The 12,819-nt window shown below is 40.7% G+C and overlaps 1 protein-coding gene across 1 annotated transcript in view; it reads left to right on the top strand.

Moving 5' to 3' along the window:
* Positions 1-502: 502 nt before the first annotated feature.
* Positions 503-12,819, top strand: part of CRPPA (CDP-L-ribitol pyrophosphorylase A) — a 104,761-nt gene continuing 92,444 nt past the window's right edge. The window contains exons 1-2 of the mRNA XM_072329079.1: positions 503-842; positions 7,655-7,934. Coding sequence (XP_072185180.1) covers positions 682-842; positions 7,655-7,934 — 441 coding nt within the window. The 5' untranslated portion in view covers positions 503-681. The remainder of the gene's footprint in view (positions 843-7,654; positions 7,935-12,819) is intronic.

Genomic DNA, 12,819 nt, shown 5'->3' with positions numbered 1-12,819 from the left:
CATGCTGCTTTTTATTTTTATTTATTTTATTCATTATTTTCAGACTGCTCAGTCTGACATTCCTCACAGAAGTCTCCATCTATGTTCCACTTGGGTTCCTCTTGACACAACTCGGAGAAACACGAAAAGCTCTAAGCAAGGAAACATCTCAAAAAACATGAATTAGATCAAAACAGACCTACAAACTCTAAAACCTCTGGCTCCTTTGGCACAGTCTGGATATAAGACTGACTTTTCTTTTCCAGTAACGCCAGAGCTTAAGAGTGTGCTGCCCTGCCTTTATCCCCTGCTAGAAGCGCCGTCGGCCGCCGGCCTGTGCAGGGCAGCCCGGTCGCGCATGCGCTGCGGGGAACTACCGTCTCGCTGCGCATTTAAAGGGACAACGTTCACTATGTCTGCCCTGTGCTGTTTCCACTTTTTTAACGCGCCCGGTGCGAGCGGGTGATTTTCCTCCTTTCCCCGCACCGAGCCCGAGGTGCGCGCTGCGGGGCTGCCTGGGCACACGGAGCCTCGCTTAGCGCGGGGTGGGCGAGGAGTAGGGCCTGGTCGCCGCCGGAGGCGGGCGGACGCGCGCTAGATTCTTTGGATTGCGGGCGTCGCGAACAAATAAACGAGGCGGGCTTTGCGCCGTGCGGCCGAGATCTCGCTGCTGGGGGGCGGGCGGAGGGGCCAGGAGCGGCGATGGAGCCCGGCGGCTGCGAGATGGGGCCCACGGTGAAGGCGGTGGCAGCCGTGCTGCCGGCGGGCGGGAGCGGTGAGCGCCTGGGTGGTGCCACCCCCAAGCAGTTCTGCACCGTGCAGGGGAGGCCGCTCGTCAGCTACACAGTGCGGGCCATGGAGAGGTAATGAGGCAGGCGAAGGGCCGTCCTTTCCTGCGCCCTGCGGGCCTTCTCCTCCTTCCTTTCCCCGGCCACTTCCCTTGAGAAGAGACTGCCGGCTCTTCTCGGCCTTCTGCAGACCGGTCTCCCTGGGATCTGCCCCTCGGAGGCTTTGCTTTTGCGTTTCCTTGGTACCCTCCTTATCCTGCTAAAACGTGCAGTAAATTATAGTGTGTCTGAACGCACCCAGGCCCAGCATAGGTCAGCGTGCGTATGGCTGTTCTGAGCTGACAACGGGCAGGCTCACCTGAGGAAAACTGTGTGCTTCCCCAGGCCCAGTGGGGCCCCTGAACTGGAGTCCAGTGTGCTCTATGGTGTCCTGCATTGTTGCCTTGGAGCTGCACAGCATTCTTCAACTTCTGACGAATCTGTTTAAAGCACTCAGCTTTGAAGCTTGAGATCTGCAGCTGTATTGGCTGGCTTGATGGGTGACGAACCTACTGTTGCACTTGGAGATGGTCTCAGTGCTTTCCAGAGCCTCAACAAAAGGTCTCACCTGCTTCATCTATTGGAGGGTGGGATCAGTATAGTCTGAAGGCCTTGAAAAGAAAGATCAGTTTTCCACATACAACCACTGCCTATATCACCACACTTCACCATTACATTCCGAGATGCAGTGCCCTGACCAGAAGGCACTTAACTGCATCTTTGGCTTTAAGTTGTGGTTACCAGATTAGAAGCTGGTACCTGCAGTATGGGACCATGTGTGTGACTTTTCTCTGTTTATGTTGGAGCAAAGATTTTAAGCAATAGGATTTCTTAGCAGTCAGACTTTTCTTCTTTAGTAAGACTGAGTTCCAGGCATGGGGCTGACAGTTAATTTTAACATCATGTATCCGGAATCGTTTGAAACACTGCAGGTAGTGGAGTGTCAGATGTATTCTGGATGTTTTGAAGTAACTTGTAGAAAAACAAACCTCCCGTTTTTAGAGAGAAGAAATAGGGAGGAGAAGGTGGTGAAATGAAATGGAATTGCCAGCATCTTCCAAAGTTATGAACTTATGGAAACTTATGGAACATCAAAACTGGAACTATTTTTTTCCATTCCCACACAGGGAGGCTTCCCTCGGGTCACTCGTTACTTTATGAAAGAAATATTGCTTGTTTTCTTTAATTTTTAATAGCACTCAGTCACAAAGCTAAAAACATCAGAAAAGCAAAACTTCCAGTCCAAAGCTTGTCACAGCTATAGCTTCTGCCAAAATGTCACGGAAATCTACAGAGAAGAAGAATACACTGTATACTGGAGACCTGGAAAAGAGAACAGAGTGTGGTGGTTTGGGAGGGAAACAATATTCATAGGAAGATAAACATTCATTTTTATTTATTTATTTATTTATTTAAAAGCAACAAAAACAAAAAACCTTTTAGTTTTTGCTGCCAGTAAGCTCTGGGAAAATAGCAATTCTTTGAGCAACAGCGTTATATTTATGTCCTAAAGCTGCAAAAAATTAGAGTGCATTCAAGTTGTATGGTCCAAAGAAGAACGAGATCCAAACTTGATTATGAGTAGTAACCTACTGCTTTCTCCTGGCTCTAGGAGTGTAGTAGCTGTTGCCAGTCATAGGAGCTTTCTTCCATCTCTGCACTGAATTAGTGTTGCCTGGTATGCGTGTGTATGGGGAGCTAGGAATAGATACAATCTAAAGCTTGGAAGGACTCATTTTCTGTCAGTTGTTTCTGACTCTGAAACTGCAAAGGAGGTAGCTTTTTCTTATTCTGTGAATGTGAGCACAAAAACGTAACACTGAGGAACTGCAGTTTGTCACATAACCTGGAAGAGGCAGATTTTCTGTGTTTAGCTTGATGCTATTTCTTGCTGTCGTTTACCTGCTGTAATTGAATAAATCATTTACTCATTAACATATAATAACTTTTAATTGAGCTTCTGGTTATCTCAGATCCTGTAGCTATTTTTAAGCTTTTTTGATTTGAAAGAATACGACAATGTACAGGCAGAAATACATGAACAAACCAAGAGTTTGCAGGTGATTTTTATGTCCCTTTTAAAAATGATGAGAAAAAAGAATTTTAGACAGCCAAAAGGAGAAAGCATCTTAAATATTGATGTAGAAAAACTGTCAGACAAGACAAGAGTAGACATGAATGAATAGCTAAGAGTTGCTTCCTGTTGTATAGGATCATGGAATGTAAAAGGTTGGCTTGCCAATAATAATCAAAGATAATGCCCTTAGGAAGAGGAGATGAGGGGAAAAAAAAACTATGTAAGGAGGAAGGATTGTTTTTATTAACCAATACAGTAGCATTGGTAGGAAGGTAAGGTCCTACCCTGGGGATAAAAAGATTAAGTCTATTAGGGAAATGTCTATTTTTTTTCCCCCCCACATTGAATTTGTTTCTGCTTTTGCTGAACTATGCGAGGCTTTTGCATCAAGTCCAACAGGACTATAGTCCTCCTTTCTGCTTCTGTATAGATTCTTCCTTTGTTTTAATTCTCTTGTGGATTTTTTTTTGGAGTGGAACATTCCCAGTTCCTTTCCTAATGCAGGGAGGAATCTCAGCTCTGTGTGTGCACTATTGAGGAACTTTACTAAAGCTACAGAGAAGAAAAAAAAAGGGTGGGGTAAAGGTTGATATAAAACTGTGGGAGAAGTAAGCTGCTGTTATTCTTACCGTGCTCATAATTCACCAGTCACTGGAAGTACAGCGAGAATTATGAAAGAGGAAAGCAGAGTTAACATATTTACTGGCAGAACACATTTTTTTCCCATAAGGGTTTCAGACAGCTTTGTTTGTTGCAGTGTAGTCTCATAAAACAGGTGGCTTGATGTCAAAAAAACATCACCTGAGGGAAGCTTCAAAATAATCACCTCTTCGGAAGTGTCTTCTATACTTTGTTTGCCAAGTATTTTTTTTCTGCTTGCGTGGTGTACGCTCCCTGTCTCTCCGGGTCACACAACTGCATTTTTTGTTACATATATCTAGCTCAATAGAACTCCATTCTATTGAGAACAGAACTCTCGAGTACTGTGTCCAGTTTTGGGCACCTCAGCACAAGAAAGACATGGAAGTACTGGAGCAGGTCCAGAGAAGGGCAACGAGGCTCGTGAAGGGCTTGGAGAATCAGCCCTACGAGGAGAGGCTAAGGAAGCTGGGGCTGTTTAGTCTGGGGAAAAGGAGGCTGATGGGAGACCTTATTGCCGTCTGCCAGTACCTGAAAGGTTCTTACAGTGAGAGTGGGGCAGGTCTCTTCTCACTAGTGACAAGTGACAGGTCGAGGGGAAATGGCCTTAAGTTGCGTCAGGGCAAGTTCAGGTTGGATATTAGGAAGAACTTCTTTACAGAAAGGGTAGTTAGGTACTGGAATGGGCTCCCCAGGGAGGTGGTTGAATCACCATCCCTGGATGTGTTTAAGAGCCGTTTGGATGTGGTACTCAGGGATATGATTTAGCAGAGGTTTTTTTAGAGATGGGGTACTGGTTAGGCTGCGGTTGGACTTGATGATCTTCAAGGTCTTTTCCAACCTGGGTAATTCTATGATTCTATGATTCTGTTTGTTCATGTTACTCTTGAAATTGCTTATGATTAAAAAAAAAAAAAAAAAAAAAAAAAAAAAAAAAAAAAAGATAGCAAATAATCCAGTTATTCAAGCTCTATGAGCGTGTCTTTATCTTTCCTGGGCAATAAGGAACACCAATTTAGTCCTTCAGGAAAAAAGTGGTTATCAACTTTATACAAGGTGCTCAGATTTTTCTTGTATCCATGAAACTTCTCATGCTTTAAAGTTCTTCCTGCTTCCATTCTGGGCTGTAAAAATACATTTATTTTAACGATATGACTAAGGTTGTAATAAAACTTGTGGAGATTTGGGGAAAAATGGGAGAGAGCAAACAATCCCCCCCCCCAAAATGGTGCTTGCATTCTTCATGTGTGTTCTGTTCCTGAAAGCTCTTTTTCTTGTTGATGCTTAAATAGTAGAATCAACAGAAGTAACATAATAATTGTCCTCTGTGTCTGAAGAGTTTTAATTGTAGTGAAAGATTGTATTCTAACTCCTAGAACCATCTGAGCAGTGGCTGCCGGGCTCCGGCCTTGTTTCTCTGACATAGCTGCCCATCTCAGGAGTTTCAGTTTGAAGTGAGTAGCTACAGTCTAGAGTCTAGATTTGACTCAGCATTGATTTGTATCTGAGTAAGTTAATAAAGGGTTAAACCTTGAAGTCACATTTGTACCTGAGGCTGCTGTGTATAGAATAACTTAGTGGTTATTTCTTCTGTGGACTGTTGCAAAAAGGTGTAATAGCTCAAACTGTTGCGGAGTTAAAGAGCTCCTTTGAGTTCTAGATCAGCCAGTATGAACTCTTGTCATTTGTAACTTACTGAAGCAATATGCTTTCTCCCTAAGCAGTTGGTGTGGCTGATCTTTTAAACTTCAGTAGGTGATGACCAGAGGATACGCAGTAATCATTCATGTGGAATTTCTAGCTTGTATTAGTATGTTTCATCAGTATTGTAAGTCAGTTTTGATGGGTCACTTTAGGCTTCAAAGCACAAGCTTTGTCTAATCAATTCAGCCTGTATACTTCTAGAGAAATACGTTGCATCTCCAAATCCTAGCTCTAATGATAGGATATTAGTCCAGAATGAATTTGAGGACAGGCTTGGGTTTCTAAATGTGTTCATGCAGACACAGGGTGGAGCTCTGACCGCATCCTGTCACTTCCCAGTGTACTGTACCAGTAAAGGCCTTGAGCCATTCCAGCTCCTTTGTGCACAGATCTATCTATCACGGGCTAGCCAGTACTTTGTAGCTCTCAGAAGATGCTGTGTACTACTCAGTTGCATTACAATCTGTTTTATTTGGGTCCAGAATGGAAATGCTGGTGTTCTTCCGCAGTCACTGGTGAATGTGCAGAATGCCTTCTCTACGCTGCTGTTCTATGGCTGCTCTAAAAAGAGGAGCGCACAGCTCTGATTTTTGGTTAATGTGAAATTCATCTTCTTGAGTTTGCTATATTTAAATGCCTGATTCTCAGTATTCAAAAGACAAACTGGGATTAGTCTGCCTTAGTTTGGAGTTGAAGTCATGCAGAAGTGTTACATTGTGTGGCTCAGTGCAGGACTGTGCCAGTATTCATTTCAGAGAGTTGCAAACCTTTTGATGAACCTGTGGCGAGAGACAAGTCGAAATGAAACTTGAAACCATCTGACATTATGTTTTACATTTATACAACTTCAATACTTATGAAATGCTGAGAATGTGTTGGTTTGGCTGTATTTTCTGCCTTTGTTGTAATAAAATGAATGTAAGAACAAATACTTTTCTTTTAAAGAAGTTTAACAACACTGTGATTTATTTTATTTTTAGTAGTTATTTTAAAATCCATTAAAATAATTTTTCATGGAATTCTATTAGTCACAAAAAAGCCCCACAAAATGTACAAAAGGCTGAAGATGCTGTGTTGTTTCACTGATTACAGCGAAGTGGTTTGTATCACAGGTGACTTTGCTTTTGGAGTAAGGGTAGTTCCTAGGTATTGCCTTCTTAGGCTTTATTGCAAAAAACAACAGATTGAGCATTCGTATTCCTAAAGAACAATACATTTTTGACTATTGTTAAATACTGCATGTATTCAAGTACTTCAGTGCATCTTATATCTGCAAGATAATCTCAATAGCTTTGCTAGTTTTCCTTGTAAGAATGTACCATAATGTTTCTCTTCAGAGCTGAATGTGTAGGCTCCCCATAAGTGTTGTAAATAGTAAATTGTTGAAATCATTGGTTACCTGATGAATTTCTCGTCAGTCATGATAAAAACAAGCAGAAAAACCAAAAACTTCCTCTGTTCTCTGTGGAGAAACAGAAATAATTTGAAATCCTTGTTTTTGGATGCCTTCTACATAGCATTTAGTATAAAGAGCCAAGTAGCTGCATTTGAATGGCGATATGTGCATTATTTTGATGTGCAATATGATGCATGCGACTTTACTTTTTATTCTTAGGTACTCTGACACAAGTGTGATTTCAGCCTAACATAACTGCAGTTATGATTGCTTTTAATATTGTGGATTCTTTACTCCCCACACCTGTATTAAAGCTAGGCTGATGCTGTCATTAGAAGCTTGATTTAAAAACATGCTTTTATATTGTAGTGGCATCTCACATAGCTGTTTTTGCACTTTGGTAGCTTTATAGAGTAGAAACCTTTGCACATATACATATTTTCAAACTATCAGCATGTTATAATTTTGACTATTTGCAATCTAGATAGATTGCGAATTGTTGGACATTCCTGTCTTTGTAGTGACCTTTGTTTTAGAGCTTTTCATGAACCTCTTGCTTCCTTCCTCTTATACAATTGGTCCATAGTGTACTCAACATTAGAACTCAGAGAATTCCAAATCCCAGAATGTACCAATTAATTGAGACTGCATTTTAGAGGGAACTAAAGTAACTGGCGGGTGATTGATTTAGAAGTAAAAGTGGAAGGTAGGAGTGAGGCTTGAATAAGAACTTTTTTGAAGTCTTTTCAAAGAATTGTCTTAAGTTTTTATTTCTGCAAGCTGCTTGTTGAAAGGAAGTCCCTCCCCAGAATTCCACTTACTTTGACTGACATCTGTGTATCAGTAGAGATCCTCTCATGTAGCTTTGCTCCCTCTTTAGGGGTAGTATGCTAATACATGAATAAATATGCACTTGGGAATACTGAGAGATTATTTAACCAGCTTCAATTTCTTTCAGTATCTTCAATATTCTTATCTCATGGAGATGTCTTTAGTTATTAATTCCCTCTGTTTTTATTCTGTTTCTTCTAGGGTCAGCTGGATATCTGACATTGTTGTGGTGGTCTCTCCTGAAAATATTGAAACAATGAAGTCTATCATCGAAAAATATGGCCACCAAAGAGTTACAGTAGCAGAAGGTGGAATAACTCGTCACCGATCAATTTTCAATGGACTGAAATTATTTTCAGAAAATGAATTTTCCAACTGTCTGCTCCAGAAACCAGAAGTAGTGATTATCCATGATGCTGTGAGACCATTCGTTGAAGAAGACATTCTTCGAAAAGTGGTGATGGCTGCTAAAGAGTATGGGGTATGTACTATACAACAAAGCAACTCTGAGAGACTTGTATGTATGTCATGGTTTTGTGCTGTCAATATTCTACATCATGACATCATGTGCGGTATGAATCATTAACTGAGGGTACAAATAGTGGTAAACTGTTTTGGTGGTATAAGAAAGTGTAACAGAGGGTATGTGGAAGTGTAACAGAGGGTATGTGGAAGTGTAATAGAGGGTATGTGGAAGTGTAACAGAGGGTATGTGGAAATGTAACAGAGGGTATGCGGAAGTGTGGAAGGTTCATGCTCCAGATCTGTGGAATGGCAGCATACCCGAGTACTCAGCTCTTGGAGGAATCTACATATCCCAGGGGACAACGTGGCCAGAGACGAATCACCAGAGGAGGAGGACACATATATAATCTCGCTCCCAGGCTGGAACGTCCTTCTTTTCACTCTGTCTATCGCTTTGGAGCGCTCCATCCCTGCCGTCTCCCTCTATCAGCAACGTTCCAGCCTGTCGCCTAGAGATCGCAGTAGGCCCCCGGTTCTCGGGGACTCTTTTTCTCTCTTTCTCTGCCTTGTTTGATTTAGTAGTTGTAGTTATATTGTATCATATTGTGTCATTCGTATTTAGTAAAATAAGTTCTTTCCTTAGATTGCTGCCATTGTTTTTGTTCATTTCCCCCCTTCTAGGGGCAGCAGCCTCTATCACGGGTAAATCTAGATAACCCGATTACAATGTAGTATACAGCATAAGCTCTTGATAGTAAAATAAGGATTTCTCTTGGAATTGCATTAGTGTATTACGTTGATTTTAGATTTGGAAGCCTTGTTATGCAGAAAAATAAGATGAGGGGTGGGGTGTGTGTGTGTGTGACATTTTTTAATGCCTCAAAGATTACCTGTCATGAAAAAATAATTATTGTCACAGAGACTATCAGTAGGATACTGAATTAATCAGCAATTTATAGAAGTTGTTACGCAAGTAGAATGGTAAATTTGTTAAAGGCCCTACCAGCAAGAGGATCTAGTGAATTAACTGGCTGGTGAGAATGACATTGATAGTGGAATTGAGTACTTGCTCAGGAAGTTTGTGCGTAACACCAAGCTATGTGGTGCAGATGATGTGCCTGAAGGACAGGATGCCATCCAGAGAGACCTGGAAAGGTGTAGCAGAATGCTAAGACACAGCCTGAACTGTGGTTGAGCACCTGCTAGGAAAGTAGGGCCAACCCAAGGGAGGTCAGGTACATGCAGTGCACTTGAGTGACTGGAAGGGATGGAGCCAGGATCCACTTCTTCCCAGACCTCACTTAAGAGGTGGCAGTGGGAGCAAGCTTGTCTTGCTGGAGAACCCTGCATGCCTAAGGCCTTCTGAAGATAAGCATCTTCTTTCATTTATTTCTGTGCCCCCTCACTTGCTGCAGCCTAGGACTTTGCTGCTCTGCTGTCATTGCTGCACTTTCCTTTTTGTTACAAAAGGCTTGAGCAGAGAACCTCATGAAGTTCAGCAAAGCCTACGTCTTACACCTGGGTTGTGCCAACACCTACTATCAGTACTAGCTGGGGAACAAAAGGATGCAGCACAGTTCTGCCAAGAAGGACTTAGAGGTACTGGTGGATAGTAAACTGAATGTGAGCTGGCAATGTGTCCTTGCAGCAAAGAAAGCTGATCATATTCTGAGATGCATTGAAGGAGCATGGCCAGCAGGTTCAGGGAGGTGATTCTGTCCCTCTACTCTGCACTGGTGAGAGCTCACCTAGAGTATTGTGTTCAAATGTAGAGCCCTTGGTACAGAGGAGACATGGATCTGTTGGAGTGCATCCAGAGGAGGGCCAGAAAAATGATCCAAGGGATGGAACATCTCTCCTACAAAGACAGGCTGAGCCTGGAGAAGAGAAGGCTTCAGGAAGATCTGATTATGACCTTTCAATATCTAAAAGGTGGCGGGGGGAGTATGAGAAAGATGGGTGTAGATACTTTCACAAGGTCTGTTGTGGTTGTGTTGTGACAAAGGGAAATGGTTTCAAACTACAATGGGAGATTTAGATTGTATGTAAGAAAGAAGTTTTTTACAATAAGGATGGTGAAGCAGTGGAACAGATTGTCCAGAGGTGGTGGAAGTCCGTCCATGGAGACATTCAAGGTCAGGCTCAACAGGGCATTGAACAACCTAAACTAGCTGTAGGTGTCCCCTTGCATTGCAGAGGAGTAGGACAAGATAACCATTAAATATCCCTTAGAACTGAAATGATTTATAGTAAATAAATGAGGTAAAAGTGTTTGAGTATTAGAAATGTATGGAAATTACCACTGCTAGTCTCTTTCAGGAAATGAGGTAAAAGATAAGTAGACAGATGATTTGCAACATTGGCAGTAAAGTTTTTTTTTTTGAAAGCTCACAGCGTTGAAGGGGAATGTACCACTATTAAAAAATTATTATGAGAATTAAATCATGTAAGGTCTCACAGAACATTGTTAGAAATCTAAATATATTTTGCTAGCAGTTGGTTTGTATTTTTGTAAGTTGGCTTCATTAGAAATGTAAATAAAATAGAAACTCTAATTTATAGCTTTCAGTGATTCGGAGTGTAAGTTTCCAGTCATTAAAATTTTAATTCTGGTAGAATCTTAACAAGGTTTTTGACCTTTCTCATTTAGCACAGAATAGCTTTCCAGAATTATCTGCCAAAGACTATATAATACATTGATCCCCATTGTAAATCTGTTTTAAATGAGATTCTTGAGTTGTAGAAGAATGGGGTTAGTTTTACTGATGATGAGTTGAAATGAGAATAGCTGTTTTCTGAGTGTGTGTATGTGTGTTTAGGTGTCTATATGCATGTATGGTATATGATATCCCATTAAGCATTTTTTTTTTTTTTAATGTTTTTAGTGGGAACTATAGAAATATTCTTGTTTGATTGTACTTGAACTTGTAATTTTAAAGTAATATTTTTCCTGTTTTTAATTGGATATAAGACATTTTTAGTAAAACAATAGGGAATCAAGGCAATGTCAATTGACATCCTCAAGGCAGTATATTTTAGTACATCTGAACTTCTGACTAATAAATATTTCTATGCCTAAACTGCTGAGGCATCACTTATCTTATAAAAGTGTTCTCATGCATTTTTCTTAATCTTTTTTTTTCCCATTGTATGGTGTTAGAAACATGTGTAGTATTTATTGGCTCTACCATGGCTTCCTGTGCTGGCTTAGAGCCACTGAATTCAGCGAAGCTAGGCATTCAGAAAACTGGACTCCATAATCTGTTAGCTGCTGATGTTAGCCAATAGAGAAATTGAACCAGGGAGCGTGAGGAGACCTTCATCTTATGTAAAAAAAAAATAAATTAATTTAAAAAAATATTACAAAAACAAAAACCTACCTGAAGGGAGGTTGTTGTAAGCTGGGGGTCAGCCTCTTCTCTCGTGTAACTGGTGGTAGGTCTAGAGGGAATGGATTCAAGCTGTGCCAGGGGAGGTTCAGGTTGGACATTAGGAAATACTGCTTCTCTGAAGTAGTGGTCAGGCAGTGGAATGGGCTGCCCGGGGAGGTGGAGTAACTGATCCTGGAGTTGTTCAAGGAATGTTTGGATGTTGTGTTGAGGGACATGGTTTAGTGAGAGCTACTGGTAATGGGTGGATGGTTGGACTGGATGATCTTGTAGGTGTTTTCCAACCTTGGTGATTCTGTGAAAAGGCAAAGCTTCCCATCAGATAGGTGGGGTGGTGATCTTTGTTTGACAAGTATGGAATTTTGAAGAATTACATGACTGGAAGGCTAAGATTCTTTCTCCAAACTTCCACTCATGGTTCTGAATATCAAAAAGATTTTGATGAGGGGAAACTAGCATCTTCAGTTATTTTTATAATCAAATTCTTTGCATGTCTAGAAGAGGATAAATTCCTCAGTCTTTCGGTACAAAAAAGTAATTACTTCCTTTTGCTTTATGTAGGAAGGTACAAAACCTGGCAGAAGCATCGTATTTAGTCAGTAATGTAATAGAGATAATGCTGTATTGTTGTTCATCTGCATACCATATAGATAACATAATTATGAGAAGCTTTTATGTTCCTGAAAATGGCAATTGATCAAGTAAATTATTGCACTTCTAGTTGCCAATTGTCAGACAAATAAATTGCTTTATTACTCTTACTAATCAGTTTGTTATTTGCCTGTAGGAATTCAAAAGTGCAACCTCTCCAGAACTAATAAATTATACCTTAAATAGCCCAAACAACTCCTCAATTATTTGAAAATATTACTTTGTAACCAATTAAATTCCATTTACGTTTTTGGGTAATTTTGTCATTAAAATTAAATGCTTCTAGAAAAAAATTCTTTATTGCTAGTAAAAGCTGAGAAAAGTGGAAGCTTTCAAAGGCATCAGTCCAAAGCCTCTAGCAATATCTCTTTGCCAGCATTGCATTTTAAACAACATAACTAAAAAAAAAGCCAGGAAGGCAGAGACTAACAGGAACCTGTCAGTCATGCCATTGAGAGTTTTTTGAACATATGATTTAGTCAAAGACTGTATTTAACAAACTGTTTTTAAAGTATAGAAGTATAGTTCACTTACTGGAGTGAAAGGGCTGAATCAGCATGACATTCTAAAAAGGTGGATTGTGGAAACTATTAAATGTCATTATTCTCAGGTATAGCAAGGATCTGAACGAAGCATAATTGTCAGTACTAATGTACAGTGCTCCTCAGTCTCATGGGCTGTCATTCGCATACACAATCAGGTAATGTAAGTTCTCTGTCTAGAGAATGCCACTTCTGTGCTCAGTGTCTTCTTGCCTCTGAGTTACATCAGGATTGTGCTGTTGGAGTAGTTTTATTCTGTTCTTTCAGTGTTCTTATCAAAGCACCATCATTTGTTTTCTTATTACCTACTCAGTTTTCA

This window comes from Excalfactoria chinensis, chromosome 2, assembly GCF_039878825.1.
Source record: "Excalfactoria chinensis isolate bCotChi1 chromosome 2, bCotChi1.hap2, whole genome shotgun sequence".
NCBI lineage: Eukaryota > Metazoa > Chordata > Aves > Galliformes > Phasianidae > Excalfactoria > Excalfactoria chinensis.
Note: the sequence above shows the minus strand (reverse complement) of the source record. Positions and strands in the feature narration are given on the sequence as shown.